The sequence below is a fragment of the Caretta caretta genome, chromosome 6 (assembly GCF_965140235.1).
Source record: "Caretta caretta isolate rCarCar2 chromosome 6, rCarCar1.hap1, whole genome shotgun sequence".
NCBI classification, from domain to species: domain Eukaryota; kingdom Metazoa; phylum Chordata; order Testudines; family Cheloniidae; genus Caretta; species Caretta caretta.
In genome coordinates, this window is record NC_134211.1 from 67,201,694 (window position 1) to 67,226,769 (window position 25,076).

The 25,076-nt window shown below is 41.0% G+C and overlaps 1 protein-coding gene across 4 annotated transcripts in view; it reads left to right on the forward strand.

Annotated features, from left to right (window-relative positions):
- The window catches only part of UBR1 (ubiquitin protein ligase E3 component n-recognin 1), a 145,887-nt gene that overhangs the window by 57,950 nt on the left and 62,861 nt on the right, over positions 1-25,076 (forward strand). For all 4 annotated transcript variants that reach the window (XM_048854897.2, XM_075129678.1, XM_048854895.2 and 1 more), the window contains exons 21-28: positions 5,770-5,894; positions 7,215-7,267; positions 8,582-8,684; positions 10,950-10,998; positions 11,739-11,893; positions 15,498-15,597; positions 21,695-21,804; positions 23,565-23,654. In XM_048854897.2, the coding sequence (XP_048710854.2) occupies positions 5,770-5,894; positions 7,215-7,267; positions 8,582-8,684; positions 10,950-10,998; positions 11,739-11,893; positions 15,498-15,597; positions 21,695-21,804; positions 23,565-23,654 (785 nt within the window). The remainder of the gene's footprint in view (positions 1-5,769; positions 5,895-7,214; positions 7,268-8,581; positions 8,685-10,949; positions 10,999-11,738; positions 11,894-15,497; positions 15,598-21,694; positions 21,805-23,564; positions 23,655-25,076) is intronic.

A 25,076-nucleotide genomic window follows, 5' to 3' on the forward strand; every position in this document is an offset into this window, starting at 1 on the left:
ATGACATCTGAAACCAGTGTGTCTTGTATACAGTTTAGCCTGTTAGATAATTCCACACTTTATTATTCAGGTATAATAAGAGAAGAATCTATCCCTTAACTTTATGCCTTATACCCATTATCCTGATGTGAGATGTAATTAACTATAAAATATTTCTAATGTTGTATACATTGCTGTACCATGTATAGGTGACAGTACTTGAGAAAGCAAAGCAAATCCCTATACCTCACCAAAGAAACATTATTATAATAAAACAGTAATAACCCTGAATATTTGGGTTTGTGATGATCGGGAGATAGGGTTTCCCAATTTTGGTTGGATGTATTCCTGGAGGTTTCAGCACATGACTTAATCTTTAATTCCTGTAGACTCCAGGGCAATGCTGGAGGGATGGCAACCCTACCAGGAGAACCACATGGTGAATTGCCTGCTGGGCGCAGAGATTGGGGACCTCTCAAGACATCTAGACCGACTTATGTGTAGTGCTGGGGAGGATCTGGTGGTTGTGATACATGTAGGTATCAATACTTAGGGAAAGGTAGGAGAGAGGTTCTGAAGGCCAAATTTAGGCTGCTAGGCAAGAGATGAGAGTTCAGGACCTCCATGGTAGCATTCTCTGAAATGCTTCCAGTTCCACATGCAGGGCCAGTTAGACAGGCAGAACATTGAATGCATGGATGAGAGGATGGTGTTTGGGAGGAGGGATTTAGGTTTATTAGGAACGAGGAACCATTTGGGAGATTAGAGAGGCTACAAAAACAGATTTCAGAGTAACAGCCGTGTTAGTCTGTATTCGCAAAAAGAAAAGGATTACTTGTAGCACCTTAGAGACTAACCAGTTTGAGCATAAGCTTTCGTGAGCTACAGCTCACTTCATCGGATGCTTACTGTGGAAACTGCAGAAGACGTTATATACACAGAGACCATGAAACAATACCTCCTCCCACCCCACTCTCCTGCTGGTAATAGCTTATCTAAAGTGATCACTCTCCTTACAATGTGTATGATGATCAAGTTGGGCCATTTTCAGCACAAATCCAGGTTTCCCCCCCCCCCCTTTTTTTTTTTTTTTCCAAAAACCACACATACAAACTCTTGGATTTATGCTGGAAATGGCCCACCTTGATTATCATACACATTGTAAGGAGAGTGGTCAGTTTGGATGAGCTATTACCAGCAGAAGAGTGAGTTTGTGTGGGGGGGGGTTGGGGTGCGGGGGGGTTGAGACGACCTGGCTTTGTGCTGGAAATGGCCCACCTTGATTATCGTGCACATTGTGGGGAGAGTGGTCGCTTTGGATGGGCTGTTACCAGCAGGAGAGTGAGTTTGTGTGTGTGGTTTTCGGAAAAAAAGTGGGGGGGGGGGGTGAGAACCTGGATTTGTGCTGGAAATGGCCCAACTTGATTATCATACACATTGTAAGGAGAGTGATCACTTTAGATAAGCTATTACCAGCAGGACAGTGGGGTGGGAGGAGGTATTGTTTCATGGTCTCTGTGTATATAATGTCTTCTGCAGTTTCCACAATATGCATCTGATGAAGTGAGCTGTAGCTCACGAAAGCTTATGCTCAAATAAATTGGTTAGTCTCTAAGGTGCCACAAGTACTCCTTTTCTTTTTACAAAAACAGAAAATCCAGTAATAATATGGGATTTCAACTATTGCCATACTAACTGGGTATATGTCTCCTCCAGATGGGATGCAGAGATAAAATGTAACACCATTTCAAAAAAAAGTCTCCAGAGGCAATCCTTAAAATTACAGGCTGGTAAGCCTAACTTCAGTACCAGGCAAATTGGTTGAAACTATAGGAAAGAACAGAATTATCAGAGACAGAGATGAACACGGTATGTTGGGGAAGAGTCAACATAGCTCTTGTAAAGGGAAATCATGCCTCACCAATCTATTAGAATGCTTTGAGGGAATCAACAAGCATATGAATAAGAGTGATCCAGTGGATATAGTGTACTTTCTGAAAGTCTTTGACAAGGTCTCTCACCAAAGGCTCTTTAGCAAACTAAGCAGTAATGGGATAAGAGGAAAAGTCCTCTCATGGATCAGTAACTGGATAAAAGATAGGAAACAAAGGGTAGGAATAAATGGTCAGTTTTCATAATGGAAGGAGGTAAATGGCGTGACACCCAAGGTTCAGTATTGGGACCTGTGCTGTTCACAGTATTCATAAATGATCTGGAAAAAGGGGTGAACAGTGAGGCAGCAAGTTTGGACATGATACAAAAGACAGTTAAGTCCAAAGCTGACTGAGGAGAGTTGCAAAGAGTTCTCACAAAACTGGGGAACGAAATGGCCGATGAAATTCAGTGTTGAGAAATGCAAAGTGTAATGTACATTGTATAGTTGAGATTATTTTTTCCAAAATGACGGTCTAAATTAGCTGTTACCGTTCAAGAAAGAGATCTTGGAGTCATTGTGGATAGTTCTCTCTCTTAATGATCAGCTGTGGTCAAAAAGGCTAACAGTATGTAAGAAATTATTAGGAAAGGGATTGATAATAAGAAAAGATAAATCCATGGTGAGTCCACACCTGGAATACTGCTTACAGTTCTGATCTCCCTATCTCCAAAAATATATTAGAATGGAAAAAGCACAGAGAAGGGCAACAAAAAATGATTAGGTGTATGGAACAGCTTCCATATGGGGAGAGATTAAAAAGAGTGGGTCTGTTTATCTTAGAAAAGAGGTGACTGAAGGGGAATAGGACAGATTGATAAAATCATGAGTTGTGTGGAGAAAGTGAATAGGGAAGTGTTCACATAACACAAGAACCAGGGGTCACCCAATGAAATTAAAAGGCAGCAGGTATAAAACAAACAGAAGGAAGTACTTCTTCACACAACACAAAATCAACTTCTGGAACTTGTTGCCAGTAGAATGTTGTGAAGGCCAAAAGTATAACTGGGCTCAAAAAAGAACGAGATAAGTTCATGGAGGATAGGTTCCATCAGTGGCTCAATAATTGCCCTGTACTGTTCATTCCCTCTGAAGCCACTAATGGGCCACTGTTGAAAGACAAGATACTGGGCTAGAAGGACCACTGATCTGAACCAGTATGGGGTATGGGCAGCAAAAAAATTTAACAGTTTAAAAAAAAAAAAACCAACAAAAAAAAACTTCCTCCCTTTTGCCCTCAAATATCTTTTGGGAGATAGTTTCACAAATGTGTCCTATGAAATATCTGTACAGGAGTATGGTGGTTCTTTGACTGATTGCACATGTCCATTCTATTTCAAGTGTGCGCATGCCCAGCGCACTAGTGTCAGAAATTTTTCCCTCCGATGTACCCATCAGTATCTTTTCTCGTGTTGCTGTGCAACGGTATAAAAGGTGGAGCCAACCCATCTCTGTTCTTTTTATCGCCTGTGACGATTGTCGCAGTGTTTTACCTTGCTGTTGTAGGTGTTTCCCTTTTTCTTTGTGTTTTGTTGTTTTATAGTCTTAGTTTAATTTTCTACTATTAGTTTTCCTTTTTTAGTAGTTTATTTAGTATAACTGGTTCCCTCTGGATTGGGTTCTGATGCCCAGGGCTAGGGCACACCTCAGTCCCCAGGTTTCAAACTTTGCGATGCATGCAAGAAACCAGTGCCAGTCAGTGACCACACTGTGGGTGCCTGAAGTGCCTAGGAGAAGCTCATGTTAGGGAAAGGTACCAAATCTGCAGGGACTTTAAGCCAGAACTAAAAAACCACGGAGGTCAAACTAAGCATCTTAGGGAGACGGCTTTGTTCCCACCCTTGGAGTCTTCCTACTCAGGGTAGGCACCAAGTGCCTCTGCTTTGGTCAGGAGCACTTCCACTGTGATGGGAGAGTCTCAGCGCCAATCTCCTTCTCTGGTACCTAAGAAGCAGCAGTGGAGGACTGCATCTGGAGACCTGTAATCCCAGGTGAGCAAGGTCCCCATCCAGTGATCAAACTGGGAAGAAGAGGAGAATGGTATCTGCACCACAGAGTGCTTCAGCACCAAGCGCACTCTATCCTCAGCGGCAAGAGAGTCTCCCAATGCCGTCAACACCCAAGGTATATGCCATGGCACACAGTCTTCACTGAGCATCCAGCAGACATCTCAACCATTACCGATGGACAATATAACGGATTTGCTGGCTACTAGTGTTCCATACCCAATATCATGGGTACCCTGTGGACACTCTGGTACCCCCATATGCAGCCCATCTATAATTTCCCCAATGTTGTCCTCTAAGGACTCCTGGGACCACTCTCTGGCACCAAAGAGACACCTCTCTTCCCTAGCCAGATAAGTTAGAAGTGGGATCTTGCATGTCATGGCTGCATCACACAGGCCTTCAGTCTCCTCTGAGAAGTTCTCACCTTTGGTATCCAGCAGAGCCTCCCTGTTGGCTGGCTAGTAGGGAGCAATGATTGGGAAGAAATTGGGCTCCAGTGCCATATCAGTGGCTGTATTGGAACTTGTGGGTTTTCTTGCTGTCTCCAAATCCTCTCCATACCCTCCCGCCTCTACATTCTCCGGTAGACATTGTGAACCTGCATGGCAAGAACTGCAGGAAGCCACTCCCAGTGCTAAGCCCACTACTGAACATGGGGAACCTGCCTAAGTGAGTCTCCATTTGGAGGGATTGGGCAAATCACCTCAACTAGTGTTGGATTCCTCCTCCTCATTGTCTGAGTAGTATCTGGTGTTTCCTCACTTGCCCCAGATAATTATTGGGCACACCAGGACCTCTTACAGAGGGTGGCTTCCTCACTAAATATTCAAGTGGAAATAGGTCAGGGGAGCTCATGCAGATTGATTGATATCTTGGGATCTGTGGACCTTCTTGAGCAGTGCTCCCAATAAATGAGGCTGTTCTGGAACCCACTGCAGTATATTATGGCAACCATCATCTTCCCTGCCTCCTAAAGCCCTAAGTGGACTGATTGGAGGTATCATGTCCCCTTGAAGGGGTTTAAACACGTGTGTGTTTGGTCCTGTCCCGTCCCCCCACCCTCCACCCCCAAGGCAAACCCACAGCAAGACCAGGGCTGTTCTCTCAGCTGCCTAGACTCACCCCTCCAATAGAGCCTGCAGTGACTCATCACTAGGGCTGTGTCTACGCTACTGCGGTAAGTCCTATGCTACGCAACTCCAGCTATGTGAATAACATAGCTGGAGTCAACATACCTTATGTTGAATTACCGCGGGGGGTCGACGGGAAAAACTCTCCCATCAACTTACCTTGCTCTTCTTGTTGGGGGTAGAATATGGGGTTGGTTAGAGAGCGATCTGCTGTCGATTTGGCGGGTCTTCACTAGACTCGCTAAATTGACTGCCGGTGGATCGATCTCAGAGCGCTGATCCTGGCTGTAGTGTAGACCTGCCCCCCGGCATGCTGCAGCAGCTCAGCTTCACTGTCTCATCCCATAAGCAGAGCCTGCACTGACTCAGCCCTCATGTATGCTGAAGCAGTTTATTCCTGAGCAGAGCCCGAATGGCGCAGTCCCACAGTTTGGGGACCATTGGGGTAGAGAGTGGCTCCACCCTTTGGTACCGCTGTGTAACAGTAGGAGGCAGCAGAGGGGGCATGCGCTGACCTGATGGGTACAGCTGAGGGAAAAATCTCCAACACTAGTGCACTGGGCATGCGTGCATCTGAAGTAGAATGGACAAGTGCAGCATATTTTGAAGAAGAACAATTACAGAGCAGGTTAGTAACTGTTTTTCTGTATGAGTGAATCATAAGTGTTTTTTTAACCTTCATGTTTTCCTTTTTCCTCCTTTTATGGCTTCCTGGTAGGGGAAAGATACGTGCCTGGAGTGAGTAGTGTGACAAAAGAAGAAATTACCATGAGAGAAATTATTCATCTGCTCTGCATTGAACCAATGGCTCACAGTGCTATTGCCAAATCTTTGCCTGAGAATGTGAGTCTTTTTCTCTCCCTCCCTTCCCCGCTTTCTCCCCGCTTTCTTCCCTCTTCTTTCTCTTTTCTGCTCCCTGTTTCTTTAGATGAAAGTGTTTTTTACTTTTGGTGGAAACCACAGATCTTGGATTTAGAGTTACAGTGAAATATGACTGCATTTCGGTAAGATGAGTATTTTCCCCCTTGTTAAAGGTAAATGCATGGTGCTCTTCAAGGGAAATTTAACAGTCCACAGTTACTCGTGTGTCTGTGTCCTTCAGACTGGCACCCTGCAACCAAGAACATCCTAGAACCAGCCATTGTCCTAGTACAATATACACATTCATAGTATGGTTCTAATCTGAAAAACTACTGTAGGAGGATTGCATTTTGGTACTCAGGGAGCAGAACTATTAAGTTTATTCTGAGTCATAGCTACTAACTTCTATGACAAATATCTTTTAAATGATTTCTTCTGTTGGACCTCCAGAGCTAGTGTAGCTGAAAGAGGGGGAGCCAAACTCTATTCCATCTTGTGCATCAACAGTATTTTTTACTAAATTCTAATTGGTTACCCTTGTGCAAATCCACTGAAAACAATTGCACAGGTGTAGTTGAAAGTATAGTTTTGTCCTTCTGATAAAGAACAAGATGGAAAGAATTCATTTTAATTGTCACAGCCCAGACTGATTTTATGGGGTTGGCAGGTAAAAGAAAAAACCATCATTTTTGCTTTCAAACTGAGTATATTATGAAAATTACTGTAAACCCTAAACATAGAATCCACGAATGACATTTTTAGAGACTAACCTTTCAGAATTAAAAACTGTGTGGCCTGCCCTCCCTTAATAGCAAGGTGAAAAATTGCTCTTTGGATGGGGCACATCTCTGATACAAGTAACGTCTGATGGTAGTTCAGTGAGCAAAGGAGTCTTGATGTTCTTTTGGACATCCTTTTACATTTCCCATTCCTGGGGTGGGCGTACTTATTATTTTACTCATCACCAAATTTGTAATTTGAATATCTGAATTTTGGATGAATGTTGACAAAAAAACATTAGTCCATAGGTTAAATATGGAATTGATCTAGATGGCTCTTCATACTTTACCATGCAAACTGTCAGTGGGTTTTTGTTGCATTAATAATGGTGTGTTTCACAAGTGATCAATTTGAGGTGATTTTATTAGAGTAGATACAGGCTGGTATAGATTCTGATACTTATAGGTTAGTCTTGCATGTTCTGAACTGTCATATTTTAGTCCTAATATTCTAGATTGTAACCTAATACTGTAGTATATATGTGTATGTAAAAATATGCTCTGTGTTTAAATGTTTTAACAGGAAAACAATGAAACTGGCTTGGAGAAAGTAATAAATAAAGTGGCCATATTCAAGTAAGCTCTTAATACTACTTTATAGATGACATGCAGGTGAAGGGATGAGAGCTCCCAAGGGATGATATGTCTACACTGCAATAAAAAAAAATCCACAGCACTGAGTCTCAGAACCTGGGTCAATTGACTTGGGCTTGTGAGGCTTATGCTGCGGGGCTACAATTTGCAGGGTAGACACTCGGGCTGGAGCCCAAGCTCTGAGACCTATCCCATTCGCAGGGTTTCAGAGCCTGGGCTCTGTCCCAAGCCCAAATGTCTACTCTGCAGTTTAGCCCCATGCGCCGGAGTCAGCTGACCTGAGCCAGCTGCGACCATGCTGCTTATCTTTTATTGCAGTGTAGACATACCCTTAGACTGTTGGTCATGCTACACAAACTCCTCTCCTGTTTTGTAAGCTTGAAATATATTTGCTTTCATTTTTGCATAGAAAAGTAAGTGTAAAATAGGGATATGGAAGTCCCACATACTAATGGAAGAGATTTTTCAAAACTCACTTTCTTTTGTAGTAGCTGTCCACCATACTGCTATCTGCCTTTTTTACCTTTTGAAAATCTCCTCAGTGTTTGGTTTAGACTGCTCTTTACTTGTTTACTTGCTTTTCTGTCAGAAAACTGTTGACTACCAGCTGTAGGTAGAAAAGATCCTTTTCATAGGCAACCAAGGAAACCATCGCTTTGGTACTTTGACATCTGAATTGGTTTTGATCAGTTATGATTCTGTCAAAAAAACAAAACAAAAAACACCACACAACAAAAACTTCCAATTCAATTGCTGTAGTCTCCCTTATTTTGAATTGCTTGTGGCTTGCTCCTTTTACATTTAACCAAAGGGAACCATAGATATAGCTAGGATTTTTGTTCTGAGGGTAGGATGGGGGTTAAAAGAAGAGACCATTCAGTGTACTTCACTGGGAAGCATATCATTATGTTTCTTAGATTAGTGCCTAGCTTGAAAAGGAACTGCAGATTATACAGTGAGGCACCATGCAGGCCAAATGCCTGAAACTCGAGGAGAAAGTCTTAATTAATTCATCTGTGAATAATCTCCTGGTACCATGTGTCAGAGACGCTCCTGCAATGGGCAGGATCCATAGGAAAGTGTATTTCTGGTAGTGAAAAGCTGGTAACTGAATTTATCTGCAATTTGTAATGTAATGAAGTTGCCATCCTTGTTTAAATATGCAGAGCCAGGTCCCATTGTGTTCCATTTCACTCTTAACATTTCCTTAGGAAGTAATTGCATTACTTGCAACTTGTGCTATAAATAAACACTGAGGATTTGTTGTTAATCCATGTACTATAAATATTTTTTTAGGAAACCGGGTGTGTCAGGCCATGGAGTTTATGAATTGAAGGATGAATGCATGAAAGAGTTCAATATGTTCTTTTATCACTATACCAAGACTCAGCACAGCAAGGTAGGCAATGTGAAGGGAAGAGGAGAGCACACACTTTTTCTCTGCCTAAACAAACCTGGTGTACTGAAGGTAGGGATATAATGGAGTCTCAAGATGGTAGAGTGCTTAATAATATATCTCTGATTTATTTCTTTTAATGTATTCTACTTAACCCTCAAACCATACTCATAAGGAAGCTAACTTTTGGTTTTTTGACAGAGGAGACAGCGAAGACGTTTTTCATGTGACAAAAACTGTTCTTCTGTAATTAAGCTGTAAAAAGCTACCACCAATCTTCCAGTAAAACATTATTCAGATTCACAAACACACCTCTACTAATACACAAAGAGAATCTTGATAATCCCAGCTTCTGTGCAGCACAAGAAAATACCAATGTCGGGGTTTTTGGTGTATGTGTAGCTTTTTTTTTCTTCTTTTTTTTAAAGAAAAAACAGTTCTAATGCATCCTGTGAGTTCAGAATATTTAGGCTGAGAAAAAACCTAAAGCATTTAGGTGCCTGTCTCCCACTAAAATTCAGGGAGAGTTGAGTGCTTAACTCACTTGGATCCCTTTGAAAACTCCAGCCTAAATTTTCAGCCTTTTAACAACAGGTGACAAGCAATGTAGATTAATAAAAGCACTATAAGATTGCATACTGGAGACAGACTCCAACTAGGGAACATATTATAGAAAGTGTAGTGAAGACACAATGGGACAGCTCCTTTGCCAGTGTAAATCCATGGAGCTATGGTAACTTACACCAGCCAAGGATCTACCCCAAAGCATTTTAAGAGCAGTACCTGTGTGGTTTTCCCTTCCCCATCCCCACATTACAGTTATTTTTTCCCTCTGTTTCTGCTATGAAGTTTGAAATCTCCATTTACTCTCTTCATGTTTAAGTTCAGCTAAACCTTTAGTTGCACATTATAGCTTCCTTTTGTGTATGGCAGTAAAAGGAATTAGATCTCTTTGGGATGCCAGATGTCGCACAAGACTGTTAAGCTCTAGTAAAAAATACCCGTTTAAAAAAATAAGATGCCAGGTCAAAAAAAGACAAAATACTAGCTCACCCAAACAGGAGAAAAAGCATAATTTGGCCCTAAATAAATGTGCATAGTTCCACAGTGCATTTAAAAGATTTAAAAAAATAAAAAATTGTCTTGTTCTGTGCCAGAGGCCCTCAGAGTATGGGGCGTGCTTCGCTAGGTGGGTGTGGAGGACTGTCCGTGGGGTGTGGCGGAGAGGGAGCAAGCCAGCGCCACCCAGCCCCTCCCCCCCAGCTCTGCTCCAGTCCCGCTCCCGGCCCCACACAAGCCCCCAGCAGCCGCAGCTTTGTTCCTGGCTCGGGACCAAGGCTGGGAGCAAGGCCAGGAGTGGAGCCACAACTGGCTTCAGGCCCAGCTGCCAGCCTCCACTTCAGCCTGGCTGTGGCTCTGCCCCAGCCTTGGTCCCGCTCTTAGCCCCACCCCAAGCTGCAGCCCGAACCTCAGCCCCCTTAACCCTGTCTACCCTCCCACCCCGAGCTGCGGCCCCACTCCTGGCCCTGGCTCCAGGGGTGGGGGAACATGGACAGAGGTAAGGGGGGGCAGGGCGACCCTCAAAAGTTTGGGGACCGCTGGTCTGGGAAAAGTGAAGTAATTGCGTTGCTTATTTGTAGTATAATATGAGTCAAAGCAGATCTTTACAAATCATTTATCAATTTTTTTGTATCTTTTAGGCTTCCCTGGATGAGCAGTATTGTATCGAAGTTTTAAAAAAAAATCAAACTAATATAAATTTGCAAAATATATTAAATATGGTTACCCATAAAGAGATCTTCAAATTTTTTTTCCCCCTTCTTTGAGATATGCAGATCAGAAGAACTACTAATACATTTTTTACATTCTTGCAATAGGGGAAAGTTTAAATGCATAGGCTCTTTTTGAAAGAATTGACTTCCTCATAGATGTTCACAAGAGAATATGTTGAATTTGTATTTGTATTAATGGATAGGTACTATACCTAGAACTTCAAGGGAATAATTGTAGTTTTCCACACACTGTTATAAAATGTACTAAGAAAAATTAATCTTATCCCTACTATAGGTATACTGTCATGTTTGCACTGGCTTTATTATCCAGGCCCACAACATGTTTTCATATGCTGATGTATTATACAGTGTGAGTGGAGTGTCAAAGTAAATCTCAGTGGATCTTCCAACGTTTATTAGTCTAGTGTCCCTGATGGTTTCACTAAAGAATCCTCCTTTGCTGTTGGTACAGTAACGTAGGCCAATTTTCTTACAGGCTGAACATACGCAGAAGAAGAGAAGAAAACAAGAAAACAGAGATGAAGGTAAAAAGTTGGACTGGATGATAGAGCAAGTGCTATGGTTTGGTGTACCAGTCTTTTTGTGCTTATAAAATAAAAATTTTGGTATGTGGCTCAGGGATTGACAATGGGATAGAAATTGTATTGAATCTAGGGTCACAGGTTGGAAATAGACTTAGGTCTTTAGTGACCAGAACTTGTTACCACCAGACATCTTTTTGGTGATTATTGTTGTTTGTTGTTGTTTTTTTTAACAATTGGGAGGGCTGTCAGTTTAGTTTTTTAGTGGACAGATGCCCACAAATTCAACCCACCGTCAAAACAGTCACACTTGTTGACAATCTAGAAAGACCAAGGGGACTAAAGTAATTTTTCTCCTTTTTATAGGTGGTTCTTCTGGGATAGGGTTGGTGGGGTAGTGTAGGGAAGATTGTACTGCTGCTGCCAGTGCTGTGCCTGTTCTATGGATGACTTCATTTTAAACTATCATAAATCTGATATCTTTCACAAACAATTTAAACTCACTTTAAAAGTCACAAACTCCATGTATCAGAAACTTAGAGATAAGACTATAATGTTTCAGTTGTAACAGAACTATTATCCCCTCTTTCCCTAACCTCCCTTTTTAATTCCACAATCACCATTCAAACCTCACTCACTCACTCACTTGGTAGCAGCGTACCTGTTGTCTCCACTTCCTGCTCACAATCTGGTAGGAAATATTAGGCAGTTATTAATATGCCTGCATGTGACTTCTTTTCTAGCACTGCCACCTCCTCCCCCTCCTGAATTCAGCCCAGCATTCAGCAATGTGGTGAAAATTCTGAACTGTGATATCATGATGTATATCCTCAGAACTATCCTTCAAAGGGCAGTACAACTGGAGACCCACTTATGGACTGAAGCTATAATCCAGATGGTATGGATTGCATTAGTATTTTCCTCCTTAATTTGGGTTAACTATTGATGCTAAAACACACTCTTGTGCGTTTATATGTAAACACACAGCACACGACAGTAAACTGTAATCTTGCATATCTCTTGAACATTAGCATAACGTAGTAGACTTGATTTCAGAGTAGCAGCCGTGTTAGTCTGTATCCGCAAAAGGAAAAGGAGTACTTGTGGCACCTTAGAGACCAACAAATTTATTTGAGCATAAGCTTTCGTGAGCTACAGCTCACTTCATCGGATGCATGCAGTGGAAAATACAGTGGGGAGATTTATATACACAGAGAAAAAGCACAAGAACAAATCCGCACAAACACACCCCTGGAACCCTGACCAGGGGTATTCTATCTGCTACCCAAGATCCATAAACCTGGAAATCCTGGACGCCCCATCATCTCAGGCATTGACACCCTGACAGCAGGCTTGTCTGGCTATGTAGACTCCCTCCTCAGGCCCTACGCCACCAGCACTCCCAGCTATTTTCGAGACACCACTGACTTCCTGAGGAAACTACAATCCATAGGTGATCTTCCTGAAAACATCATCCTAGCCACTATGGATGTAGAAGCCCTCTACACCAACATTCCACACAAAGAGGGACTACAAGCCGTCAGGAACACTATCCCCGATAATGTCACTGCAAACCTGGTGGCTGAACTTTGTGACTTTGTCCTCACCCATAACTATTTCACATTTGTGGATAATGTATACCTTCAAATCAGCAGCACTGCTATGGGTACCCACATGGCCCCACAGTATGCCAACATTTTTATGGCTGACGTAGAACAACGCTTCCTCAGCTCTCGTCCCCTAATGTTCCTACTTTACTTGCGCTACATTGATGACATCTTCAGCATGTGGACCCATGGAAAAGAAGCCCTTGAGGAATTCCACCATGATTTCAACAATTTCCATCCCACCATCAATCTCAGCCTGGACCAGTTCACACAAGAGATCCACTTCCTGGACACTGCGGTGCTAATAAGCGATGGTCACATAAACACCATCCTATACCGGAAACCTACTGACCGCTATGCCTACCTGTATGCCTCCAGCTTTCATCCAGACCATACCACATGATCCATTGTCTACAGCCAAGCTCTACTATACAACCGCATTTGCTCCAACCCCTCAGACAGAGACAAACACCTACAAGATCTCTATCAAGCATTCTTACAACTACAATACCCACCTGCTGAAGTGAAGAAACAGATTGACAGAGCCAGAAGAGTACCCAGAAGTTACCTACTACAGGACAGGCCCAACAAAGAAAATAACAGAATGCCACTAGCCATCACCTTCAGCCCCCAACTAAAACCTCTCCAACGCATCATCAAGGATCTACAACCTATCCTGAAGGACAACCCATCACTCTCACAGATCTTGGGAGACAGGCCAGTCCTTGCCTACAGACAGCCCCCCAGCCTGAAGCAAATACTCACCAGCAACCACACACCACTCAACAGAACCACTAACCCAGGAACCTATCCTTGCAACAAAGCCTGTTGCCAACTGTGTCCACATATCTATTCAGGGGACACCATCATAGGGCCTAATCACATCAGCCACACTATCAGAGGCTCGTTCACCTGCACATCTACCAATGTGATATATGCCATCATGTGTCAGCAATGCCCCTCTGCCATGTACATTGGTCAAACTGGACAGTCTCTACGTAAAAGAATAAATGGACACAAATCAGACATCAAGAATTATAACATTCAAAAACCAGTCGGTGAACACTTCAATCTCTTTGGTCACTTGATTACAGACATAAAAGTTGCAATTCTTCAATAAAAAAACTTCAAAACCAGACTCCGAGAGACTGCTGAATTGGAATTAATTTGCAAACTGGATACAATTAACCTAGGCTTGAATAAAGACTGGGAGTGGATGTGTCATTACACAAAGTAAAACTATTTCCCAATGTTTATTCACCTCCCTCCCCCCAGTTCCTCAGACGTTCTTGTCAACTGCTGGAAATGGCCCACCTTGATTATCACTACAAAAGGTTCCCACCTCACCCCCGCTCTCCTGCTGGTAATAGCTCACCTTAAGTGATCACTCTCTTGTTACAGTGTGTATGGTAACACCCATTGTTTCATGTTCTCTGTGTATATAAATCTCCCCACTGTATTTTCCACTGAATGCATCCAATGAAGTGAGCTGTAGCTCACTAAAGCTTATGCTCAAATAAATTTGTTAGTCTCTAAGATGCCACAAGTACCCCCCCCCCTTTTTTTTTTTTTGTAGACTTGATTTGAAAATCTTCCTACATTACACCTTAATTATATGGCACTGGATGACACTTTAAAGTTAGTTATTTGTGGTGTTTGGTAGATTAGCATAGGCTTGGTAAACAGAATCTTACTTTTTCTCTCTTATAGTAATACCATTTCCAGTACATTGTATAGCTTTATTTTAAAGGCACATTGTGTTAATATTTCCAAACTTATAAATGTGGTTAACCAATATTTTAATTGGAAGAAAGGGCTCTCTTTGATCCAAAAGGCTGTTTTTATAAATTTTACTGATCTAGCAAAAGGTTTCCCATTATCTGCCTCCTCTATAAACTTTAAATGTAATTTACAGTAGTAATAAGCACTTCGCAAAAGTAAGTATTGCAGTTACATAACTTGAAGTGTCTAACAGTCTTGCCTTGTCTCATCACTGAAAGCTGTTTCAAGACAGTTGTGTTGTCTGGTTTTCTGACTTACAACTACATGTAAAAACATAAGCTTGTTAAAGAAGCAAGGTGAGATAACTTGGGCTCTCTAACATTGCTACTGATATGTTGTGATTGAAGTGGGAATTTTCCGTAATATTTGTATGACCTGTGTTTGTACCTCCATTTTCTCTGTGTGCTGCATTGTTACCCAGTGTGTGGAAAAGGACTGTTTACTCTCAGGGCAGACCAAGAGACATTGGTATGAATGTCGCCTCGCTGTCTGAGCCTGGATGGGACATCTAGCGATCAGTGACTCAAGGGTGATAGATTTCTCCACCTCTCAGCAGGGAAGTTGAGCTCTATCCCCCAGCTTGAGAACAAAGGAATGGGAAGGTGTGAGGTGGGGGGGATAAGAATTGGTTGCTGGAAGGAGTCAGACAGCTTGAACAGTGAGGTTCACTACAGCTTGGCTGGGCTGTGTCCTAACCAGAATGGACTTAGCCAATGCTTTAACTTTCCTTTCTCTATGCTAACCTAAGGACTTCCTCTGTTGTGTTCAGTTGACTAATAAACCCTACTATTTTAACAGTGCTGTATGAGCATCACTGCAAATGCTTTGAGGCACATTAATTCATTAAGAGTGTACAAGTCATCAGCAAAAGTGCAAAACTTGTAGATGGCTGATGTGAAACATGTAAGGATCAACTAAGCTTAATGCAAGGAATAAGCAGGAGCCATGCCTCGTTAAGGACACTAGCATATTCTGTGTATGGTTATTGAATCTTCTGTGTGAGATCAATGCACTTTTGCACTGTGTGATATATTCCTTAAGGTCTTCTGTCAATATGTCCAGTTTTACAGCCATCTGGTAGCAATTGAGTTTTATCACTTCTGTCTTTCACAGGTACTTCACCTCCTTTCTCTGGGCTTACTGGAAGAGAAGCAGCAGCTAGAAAAGGCTCCAGAAGAAGAAGTGACCTTTGACTTTTATCACAAAGCATCAAGTACGTTTCACTTTTTCTGAAGCGGGGAGTGAATTATGCTAACTTCTTATTATAAGGACAATATTAGACTCAAAAGAAGAGTTAAATCATTGTGTTCAGCAAGGATTTATCCTGTCTTTATTTTCCTCGTAGCATTCAGAAACTAAGTGAAACTGCTAGAGTTCTGCTTTGCATCAGTAGAGAAGCCAAATCAGGAATTACATGTCTGTGCTCTGGCTTGACAGGTGTAGTGAGGAGAGGATGTGCTGGTTTCCAAAGAAAGTGCTAAGAGTAATATTGAAGATAGTTGTGCCCATCTGTGAGGGTTACAGAAGAGGTGCCATATTGGGCCACACTGTTGTCCTGTATCCTATCTCAACAGTGGCCCATACTAGAGCTTCAAGGGGAGGGTACAGAAAATGGCAATTATGGAGTGATCCACCCCTGTTTTCCACTTCCGGCTGCTGGTTGTCAAAGGTTTAGGGTCACCTCAACCATGGGATTGCAACCCTGACCATACTGGCTAGTAGTCATTGATGGACCTGTCCTCCATAATCTTATCCAATTCTCTTTTGAACCCAGTAATACTTTTGGCCATCATGAAATCCCATGGCAATGAATTCCACAGGTTAGGTGTGCATCATGTGAAAAAGTGTACTTCCTCTTGTCTGTATTAAATCTGCTGCCTGTTAATTTCATCAGATGACCCTGGGTTTTGTTTTGTGGGAAAGGATAAATAACGCCTCTCTCTCTCTCTCCACTTTTTCCAGACCATTCATGATTTTATAGACCTATCATATCTCCACTTAATCTTCTCTTTCCTAAACTGAACAGCCCTAATGCTTTGTTTCTCCTCTTTTGGAAGTAATTTCATAGCCTTGATAGCCCTTCTCCAATTCCATTATATCCTTTTTGAGGTGGAGCAAACAGAACTGGACACAGTATTCAATGTGTGGGTGAACCATGGATTTATAAAGTGGTATTACGATATTTTCTGTCGTATTTTTTTATCTCTTTCCTAATAGTTCCTAACATATTGTTAGCCTTTTTGATTGCTGCTGATCGTTGAGCAGAACTTTCAGAGAACTATCCACAGTGACTTCAAGATGTCTGTCTTAGATGGTAACAGCTAATTTAGAACCCATCACTATATGCGTGTAGATGGGATTATTTTTTCCAGTGTGCATTACTTTGCACTTATCAGCATTGAATTTCATTTACTATTTTCTTGCCCAGTCATCCAATTTTGTGAGATCCTTTTGTAACTTCTTGCAGTCTGATTTGAACTTAACTATCTTCAAACTTTGCAATCTCTCTGTTCACCCTCTTTTCCATCTTATTTTATTAATATTTTGAACACGACAGGTCCCAATAAAGTTCCTTGGGGGACCCTGCTGTTCATCTCTCTCCATTGTGAAAACTGATCATTTATTCTTAGCCTTTGTTTTCTATTTTTCAGCTCGTTACTGATCCATGAGACCTTCCCTCTTATCCTCTTAGTTTACTTAAGAGCCTTTGATGAGGGACCTTTGTCAAAGGCATTCTGAAAGTCCAAATACACTGTATCGTGTGGATCACCCTTTTCCACATGCTTGTTGACTCCCTCAAAGAATTCCAATAGATTAGTGAGGCATGATTTCCCTTTGCAAAAGCCATGTTGACTCTTCTGCAACAAATCGTGCTTATTTCTGTGTCTAATAGTTCTATTCTTTACCATAGTTTCTACCAGTTTGCCTGTTACTGAAGTTAGGCTCTCCAGCCGGTAATAGCCAGGATTGCCTCTAGAACAGGGGTAGGCAACCTATGGCACGCGTGCTGAATGCGGCACACAAGCTGATTTTCAGTGTCACTCACACTGCCCGGGTCCTGGCCACCAGTCCGGGGGGCTCTGCATTTTAATTTAATTTTAAAAGAAGCTTCTTAAACATTTTAAAAACCTTATTTACTTTACATACAACAATAGTTTAGTTATATATTATAGACGTTAAAATGCATTACTGGCACACTCAACCTTAAATTAGAGTGAATAAATGAAGACTCGGCACACCACTTCTGAAAGGTTGCCCCTGCTCTACAACCCTTTTTAAAAATCAACAATACATTAGTTGCCTTCCAGGCATCTGGTACAGAGGCTGACTTCAGTAATAGGTTACATACTATAGTTAGAACTCTTGGGTGGATACCATCTGGTCCTGGTGACTTATTACTGTTTAGTTTATCAGTTTGTTTTAAAATCTACTCCACAGACACATCAGTGTAGGACAGTACTTCAGATTTGTCACCCAAAAAAATAACTCAGATGTGGGTCTCTCCCCCACATCCTCTGCAGTGAAGACTGATGCAAAGGATTAATTTAGCTTCTGTGCAATGGCCTTGTCTTCTTTGAGCACTCCTTTGTCATTTAATGGCCCCACTGGCTGTTTGGTAGGATTTCTGCTTCTGATGTATTTAAAAAAAAAAAAATGCTGTTAGTTTTTGTGTCTGTAGTAAGTTGCTTCTCAAATTCCTTGTTGGCCCGCCTCATTGTACTTTTATATTTTACATGCCAGAGTTTGTGCTCCTTTCTATTTTCCTCATTAGGCTTTGACTTCCAAATTTTAAAGGATACCCCGCCTCCAGTGAAAGAGAGGCTTGCGTTTAACTGGGTGTCCGTTCCCTGACTTCACCAGCCTGTTAGCTACCCAGTCTCCTCTGGGCTATGCCAGCCCTTACTTTGCCTTGCAGAATTATAGGTGTACTCCAGTCTCCAAGGGCCTTTGAAGTGTTCCTTTGTAGTGTCCAGCCCCTTATCCACTGAATGTTCACAGAAATACCAGCTCTGCTTTCCCCAAGGGAACAGTGTACACACCAGCTTGAATGATTCAGCTCAGGATCAGCTCCTTGTATAACATCACATCACTGAGATATATTTATAGTGAAAACAATGATACATTTATTGTCAATGGTTTGAGATTCAAGAGATAGTGAATAAGGATAACAAAAACAAAAAGATTACATATCAAACTATTTCTAGCAACTAAATTTAATTTAGCAGGCTAACCACCTTTCTTAAAGAATTTTCTCACCCCAAATGTGTTTTGCAGTATTTCAACCCAGCCTGGTTTTGATCCTGTTTTCATGAATGAAATAAGTTTCTTCTTTCCTTCTACTTATGTTCCCCAAAGTTCATTCTGTCCTCGGGACAGTAACTCCTCCCCCTCCCCTTGCTTGTTTTTACTGAGTCCTGCTTCTTCCCTGTTGACTTTGTATGTTAATAGGCCAGCCATTATGTTGGCTTACAATGCTTAATTTAAATGCTGTCAGAGAGTAAAGTGAATAAACATCTTTTATCTGACAGCAAATCTGTTTGTCAATTCTGCCTTGATACAAACTTCAGGAACATATTTTCAGCATACATACATAACTCCTTTCATAGCATCTGTACGTACATTTCACAATGATATTAATTACCTGTGTGATCCTGGCTTTCATTTAAGATCTCCCATAATTTTCTTTGGTGAACCAGAATGTACATACCAGAATCTGGATATTCTGGTAAACTGTTTTGCCAGTTGGTATTGAGGGCATCCTGGGTCATAGTATCCTCCTTCCACTACAGGACTATCGTGAAGGAGAAGAGGGAAATGTGAATAAGAATTCTTTGAGAAATGACAAATGCCTATGAATGAGCAATGTTTAAAAAATAAACTAACCACACATTTTGGTACCCTTTGACTTGGACAGATCTTAATTTGCCTCCAGATTAAGGGGTTTTTATTACACTAGTGACAATAGTGTAAAAAGGCGAGATTTCACTTATAAACTATATGCAGCATGGTCTTGTGCTCCTTTCCCTTGACTCTAAACCTTATCATTTTTATCTAGAAGATCCTTTGGCTTGCACTAAAATATGCTTAGGTTGAAGGTTGAGTCCAAATCATTTGCATATTTAATCTTCTATTCTTTTTATCTTGTGTAGAATTGCTGCTACATTGTGTAAGGATAAATAGAGAGAGTCCCTTTTGCAAGCTGAACATTATTAGCTCCTGTGATATGGATAAAAAATGAGAAATATGAATGCAAGCCACTGAAGTTGCTTTTATTTAAAGCTTTTGAAAACACTGACCTTATGAATAAGGTAATCGTGGGTATTTTTAGTAAAAGTCATGGGCAGGTGTCAAGGCTGATTCCCCACTCTGGCACTTGGAGTGCAGAAGGTGGGGGGCCTGCAAGGATTCTAAAAATTAATACTGGCCACTCCAGGCTTCTATTAAACTCTGAAGGTTACAGCTTCTCTCTGAGCTTGGATGGGTAGATGCTGCCACCACCCAAATGCCAAAAACCCCCTTTTGAACGCAGGAAGGTGCACTTGGGAATTCCTCCCTATGGGGTACCCTCAAGCCCACCCCCTGGGAAGAGCTGAGAGAGAAAACAAAGGAAATCAGCTGTTGCCACCAGCTAATTAAACAACATATGCACAAGCCTCTTAGGACACAAAAACTCAATCCTGTTCTTAAAAAAGGGTAAAAGGTAAATTTTATTAAAAACAAAAAGAAAGAAAATACACATCTGGAACTTAGGCGTTTGCTAGATGTTAAAAGATTTTAAAATTAAGCCTCAAGAATGGTTTTCTTGAGGTCCAGCTTAATGGTTACAAACAAAGCAAAAGTCTTTGGGGGTTAGCACAGAAGAGTCCACAAACCATAAAGAGATAAACCTAATCGCGTCTTTCTAGACATTTCCTGGTCTACTTATGTGTCTGGGGTTTCAAATGAGTCAGATCTAGGTATGATTTAATGATTTTTCATACCTTGCTTAAAGCTTTTTACAGCATAGTTCCAGCCCTGTTTTTGCTCTGTCCCCTCTCTCCGGAGAACAACAGACAGACAAAAGGGGAGTCTTGTTTCAATTTTTAAAAGTTCTAGTCTTTCCATTGGCTCTTTTGGTCAGGTGCCCACTCCCTTCCTTTTATCTATGGGCTTTTTTAACTCTCTATAGGTAAAGCAAGTAGAGAACAGCTACTAACAGGGATTTTGTAGCCAACTGGCTGGCTGGGTGTACATAAAAGGGAGCTACCTTCCCCCTTCATTTATCACAACAGGTCACAGGCAATAAAAAAAATTAATGGCTTGTTACCTGTCCATGACTTTTACTATAAATACCCATGACTAAATCTCTGCTCCTGTTGTGGAGGCTGACTGTCCCCAATTGCCTGCTGCTCCAAGGCCTCTGGGGACTACTCTTACTACAGCCTCCAAGGCCCCTGCTCCAGCCTCCCCGGGGCCACCGCTGGGACTGATGCTCGGGCACTCCCCAGGGCCACTTATCCAGCCACCCCGGGACCGCTGCAGCTCAGGCACTCCCTGGGGCCAGCCACACAGCTGGTGTGGCCCAAGCAGTTGCCATGGGTCTCCTGAGCAGCTGGCCCTAGGGTAAGCTGCACTGGCCGCTACAGCTGTGGAGTTACGAAGGTTGCGGAAAGTCACGGAATCTGTGACTTCAGTGACTTCCATGACAAAATCGCAGCCTTACTTATGAACAATATGCAGTAAAAGGGGATATTAGGGAGTCTGAAAAGTACAATCTCTTAATCCCCATTTTTTATCATTCATGTCTTTCTGTTTGTCAAGCAAATTAAAGAGAGACAATCAAATTGAACATCCCACTTCTGTCTGGAAAATTTTATACCTACTGTAATTACAAATTCACCAAAGATTACTATTACTGGAAAAATGTCAGTGGACGAATTCCTTGTCAGTATATTTTTGTATATGACAGCATTTTTTGTATAGCGAATTCTGTTGTTTTCCCCTGCATGATCAATTAGGTTGTGATCCTACAAACTGCTCCAGCATCCACATTGAACACCATTAAAGGCAGTGGAGTTCAGTATGAATACAATAACAGGAAGAAGCACTAGAGCATAGATCTGAAAGTCAGGTCTGTGTTACCTATACTTCTACTTTTGGAAGGAACCTAAATGAAAGCTTTCAGAGTAGCAGCTGTGTTAGTCTGTATTCGCAAAAAGAAAAGGAGGACTTGTGTGTATTGCCAGTATTTTAAATTGTGTTTATAGCAGCAAAAATGTTAGCCAGTATTTCTGAAAACCTGCACATTTACACTTCCTTTCTTTGTAAAGGAATGGGAAGCTCAGCCTTGAATGCTCTGAACATACTAATGCTTCTGGAAAAATTAAAATCGGTTCCTCAGTTAGAAGCGCAGAAGGATATGATCAACTGGATACTGCAGGTAAACAAGGCAGAAGCCAAGTGTAATTTGGCTTTAATAATTCAGCATTTTAAAAGAAAAAAGTTTGACTGCTTTAGCTAATGCAGTAGACACTGTTCACACCTGCCGTGATCTCTTCAGTATCCTACTGTGTTGAAAAGCTTTTTTTTTTTTTTTTTTTTTTTTTCAGTTGCTGAGATGAGGTGGGGGTTGGTTGGTTAGTTAGTTAGTTAGTTAGGACACCACGTGCCAATACAGAATCCAGTGCATGAAAGAGTTACTACTTAAAATTTTGTAAGTCAAAATTTTAGCTAAATAATATTTAGTCGTGACTTTAAAAAAAAACAAAACTTTCCAATTGCCTTAAAAAACTCAGTATTTATATTTCTATAACTTCATTATTCAAGATATTTTAAATAGTAGAGAAGTAAAAAGAAGCTTTGGTGACATCTGTTTGTATTAGTAAAATTGGAAAGTTTTTAAGGTCTGCTAAAATCTATATATATTTTTGGAGAGGGTTAAACATTTTGTAGACTCAGTCTGCAAATTAAATGGCTAAAGTGGAAAAATTACTTTATAAAAAGCACAAAGTTTTAAATGGTATATAAATTAAATTTAAAATGTTAGAGGTTTTCAGGATTTCTGATAAAATAAGAAATTGTTGGAACAACAAATCCAAACTTAAAGGCACAACCTTAACTTTCAGGTTTTTTTTGTTTTTTTTAATGGGATGTTGGATCAATATATGGGGTTTTTGAGTTTAATTTTCTATATTTTTTAGAAAAGAGGAAAATCTGAAGCTGCAGTTCAGAGGCAGTTTCGAACTATAGACTTTTTTGTTGATGCCTAGTTCACCTTCAGTCAAATGCCAGTCTCTGAAATTGTCAGACCAAAAGACTAATGTGTCCAAGTTAGGAATATGTGAAATTGAAGAGGATCCTGTCCCCCCACCCCACCCCACCAAAAAAAACCCCCAAAACAAAACAAAAAAACAACCAAACAAAAATACCCTACTATAAAAAGTCATTTAACATAACATTAACCTAACCTGACATTCCACAAAAAGGAAGCAGCTGGTATAAAACTTTTTATGAAACTGAGTAGCAAGAAGAAATATACATCAACTTTCATAAAGGGAAAAGTGGTTTAATATTAAGGTGTGCTGAGGACATCTATCAAATTATCCTTTTTGATAGTGTTGATATTTAAAGTTGAGGCTAATTCTCTAAGAGTGAATAACTGAAATTACTATGCAAGATGAGGATTAGGAAGGAAGTTGTCTTAAGAAATTTGTCATGGGTTAGAGAGCCTTTCACCTCTGGGTTTGCTAATTTAAATAATGCACTGGACAGTAGTGACTGAATACTATTACCACATGATGTCCCTTTTTAGTAGCCTATATGAAATGATTTTTCATTGGTGATAATTTCTTAGTGAACAGAGATTCTTATGAAAGAACATCTCACTAATTTCTACTAATTAGCATCCTTAGTAGTAGTTTTAATAATGGCTAAGGACTGAATAGACCAGAGAAAGTGAACTACCCTTTCACACCTAGGGGTGCTCCTTACAGTTGTGGGGTTGGGGACACATTGGTATTGTGGGAAACTTGCTCTGGCGCAGTAGAGGCTTTCCATACTTTGATAGCTCCAAGTACATTTTTACCAATATGAAATTCTCAAAAAATGTTTAACCTTTTAACAGCCCTTAGGTTCAGTAATACGGCATGCACAATGCAGTCACATTTTATATTCTCTTAACACCTAAATCTCTATTCCCAGATGTTTGACACAGTGAAACGATTGAGAGAGAAATCAAGTTTGGCAACAGCAGCAACTACATCAGGATCAGAAACTACAAAAGGCAATGAGGTAATAACAACAGGGAAGGAACTGAAGAAATGTTCCACAGGGAGACATTTGTATTTGCAATCTTAAGGAACAATTTTCAAACACAAGTGCTTAAATTTAGGTTCCTAAATCCATATTTGAGCATCTAAATACCAGTTTTAGGCATTAAGTGATGATATAGTGCTTTAAACTGGTATTCTGGGGTGTATTAACAGGAGTGTTGTCAGTAAAATATGAGAGATAATTGTCCTGCTCTACTCAGCACTGGTGAGGCCTTAGCTGGAGTATTGTGCCCAGGTTTGGACGCCACACTTTAAGAAAGATGTGGACAAATGGGAGAAATCAAGAGAGGTTAAAAAAAATGATTAAAGGTTTAGAAAACCTGACCTATGATGAATGGTTAAAAAAATGGATATATTTAGTCTTGAGAAAAGAAGACTGAGGGGGGACCTGATAAGTTTTCAAATTCATTATAAAGAGGAGAGTGATAATTTTTCTCTATGTCCACTGAAGGTAAGACAAAAAGTAATGGGCTTAATCTATAGCAGGGGAGATTTAAGTTAGATATTAGGAGAAACTTTCTAACTACAGTACAAGGACAGTTAAGTACTGAGAGAGGTTGTGAAATCTCCATCTTTGGAGGTTTTTAAGAAATGCCTGTCAGGGATGGCCTAGGTATACTCGGACCTGCCTCAGCCCTGTGGGCTGGACTAGATGACTCCTTGAGGTCCCTTCCAGTTCTATGACTCTGTGGTTTAAGTACTTAAATCCAAAGTTAGATATGCGAGTTTGAAAATTGGGTGCTTACTGTGCGCTTGTTTCACCCTGATAATGATAGCTACGTGGTTTCCATAGAGAATTTGTTACAGTACAACAACTGCAAAAGAACAAGAAGAAATCTCTTTCCTCTTACCACTAACACTACTACATGCCAACATTTAGTTGGAATTTAGTAGATATTAAATGTGTGCTTCCTCAGATCATAGATGGCAGTATAAGGGTGCGTGGCTTGGGGGCATATGATTTTATGCAGTGTTGTTGTAGCCATATTGGTCCCAGGATATTAGAAAGACAAGGTGGGTGAGGTAGTATCTTTTTATTGGACCAACTTTTTTTGGTGAGAGAGAGAAGCTTTCAAGCTTACACAGAACTTTTCTTCGGGTCTGGAAAATGTTCTCAGAGTGGCACAGCTAAATACAAGGTGGAACAGATTACTTAGCATGATAGTTAACATATATTTCAAGAGATCATTCAAGATGAAGTGGCCCGCTGAAATCCCTCCCATCATAGGGAGGAAAAGAGGGGCAGGGGAAGCAGCTGGGGATTTGTTAGTGGGTTATAGATTGTTGTAATAAGCCATAAATCCAGCATCTCTCTTCAGTCCATAATTTTTAGTGTCTAGCAAGTTTATGAATTTAAGCTCCTAGGCTTGTCTTTTGAAAG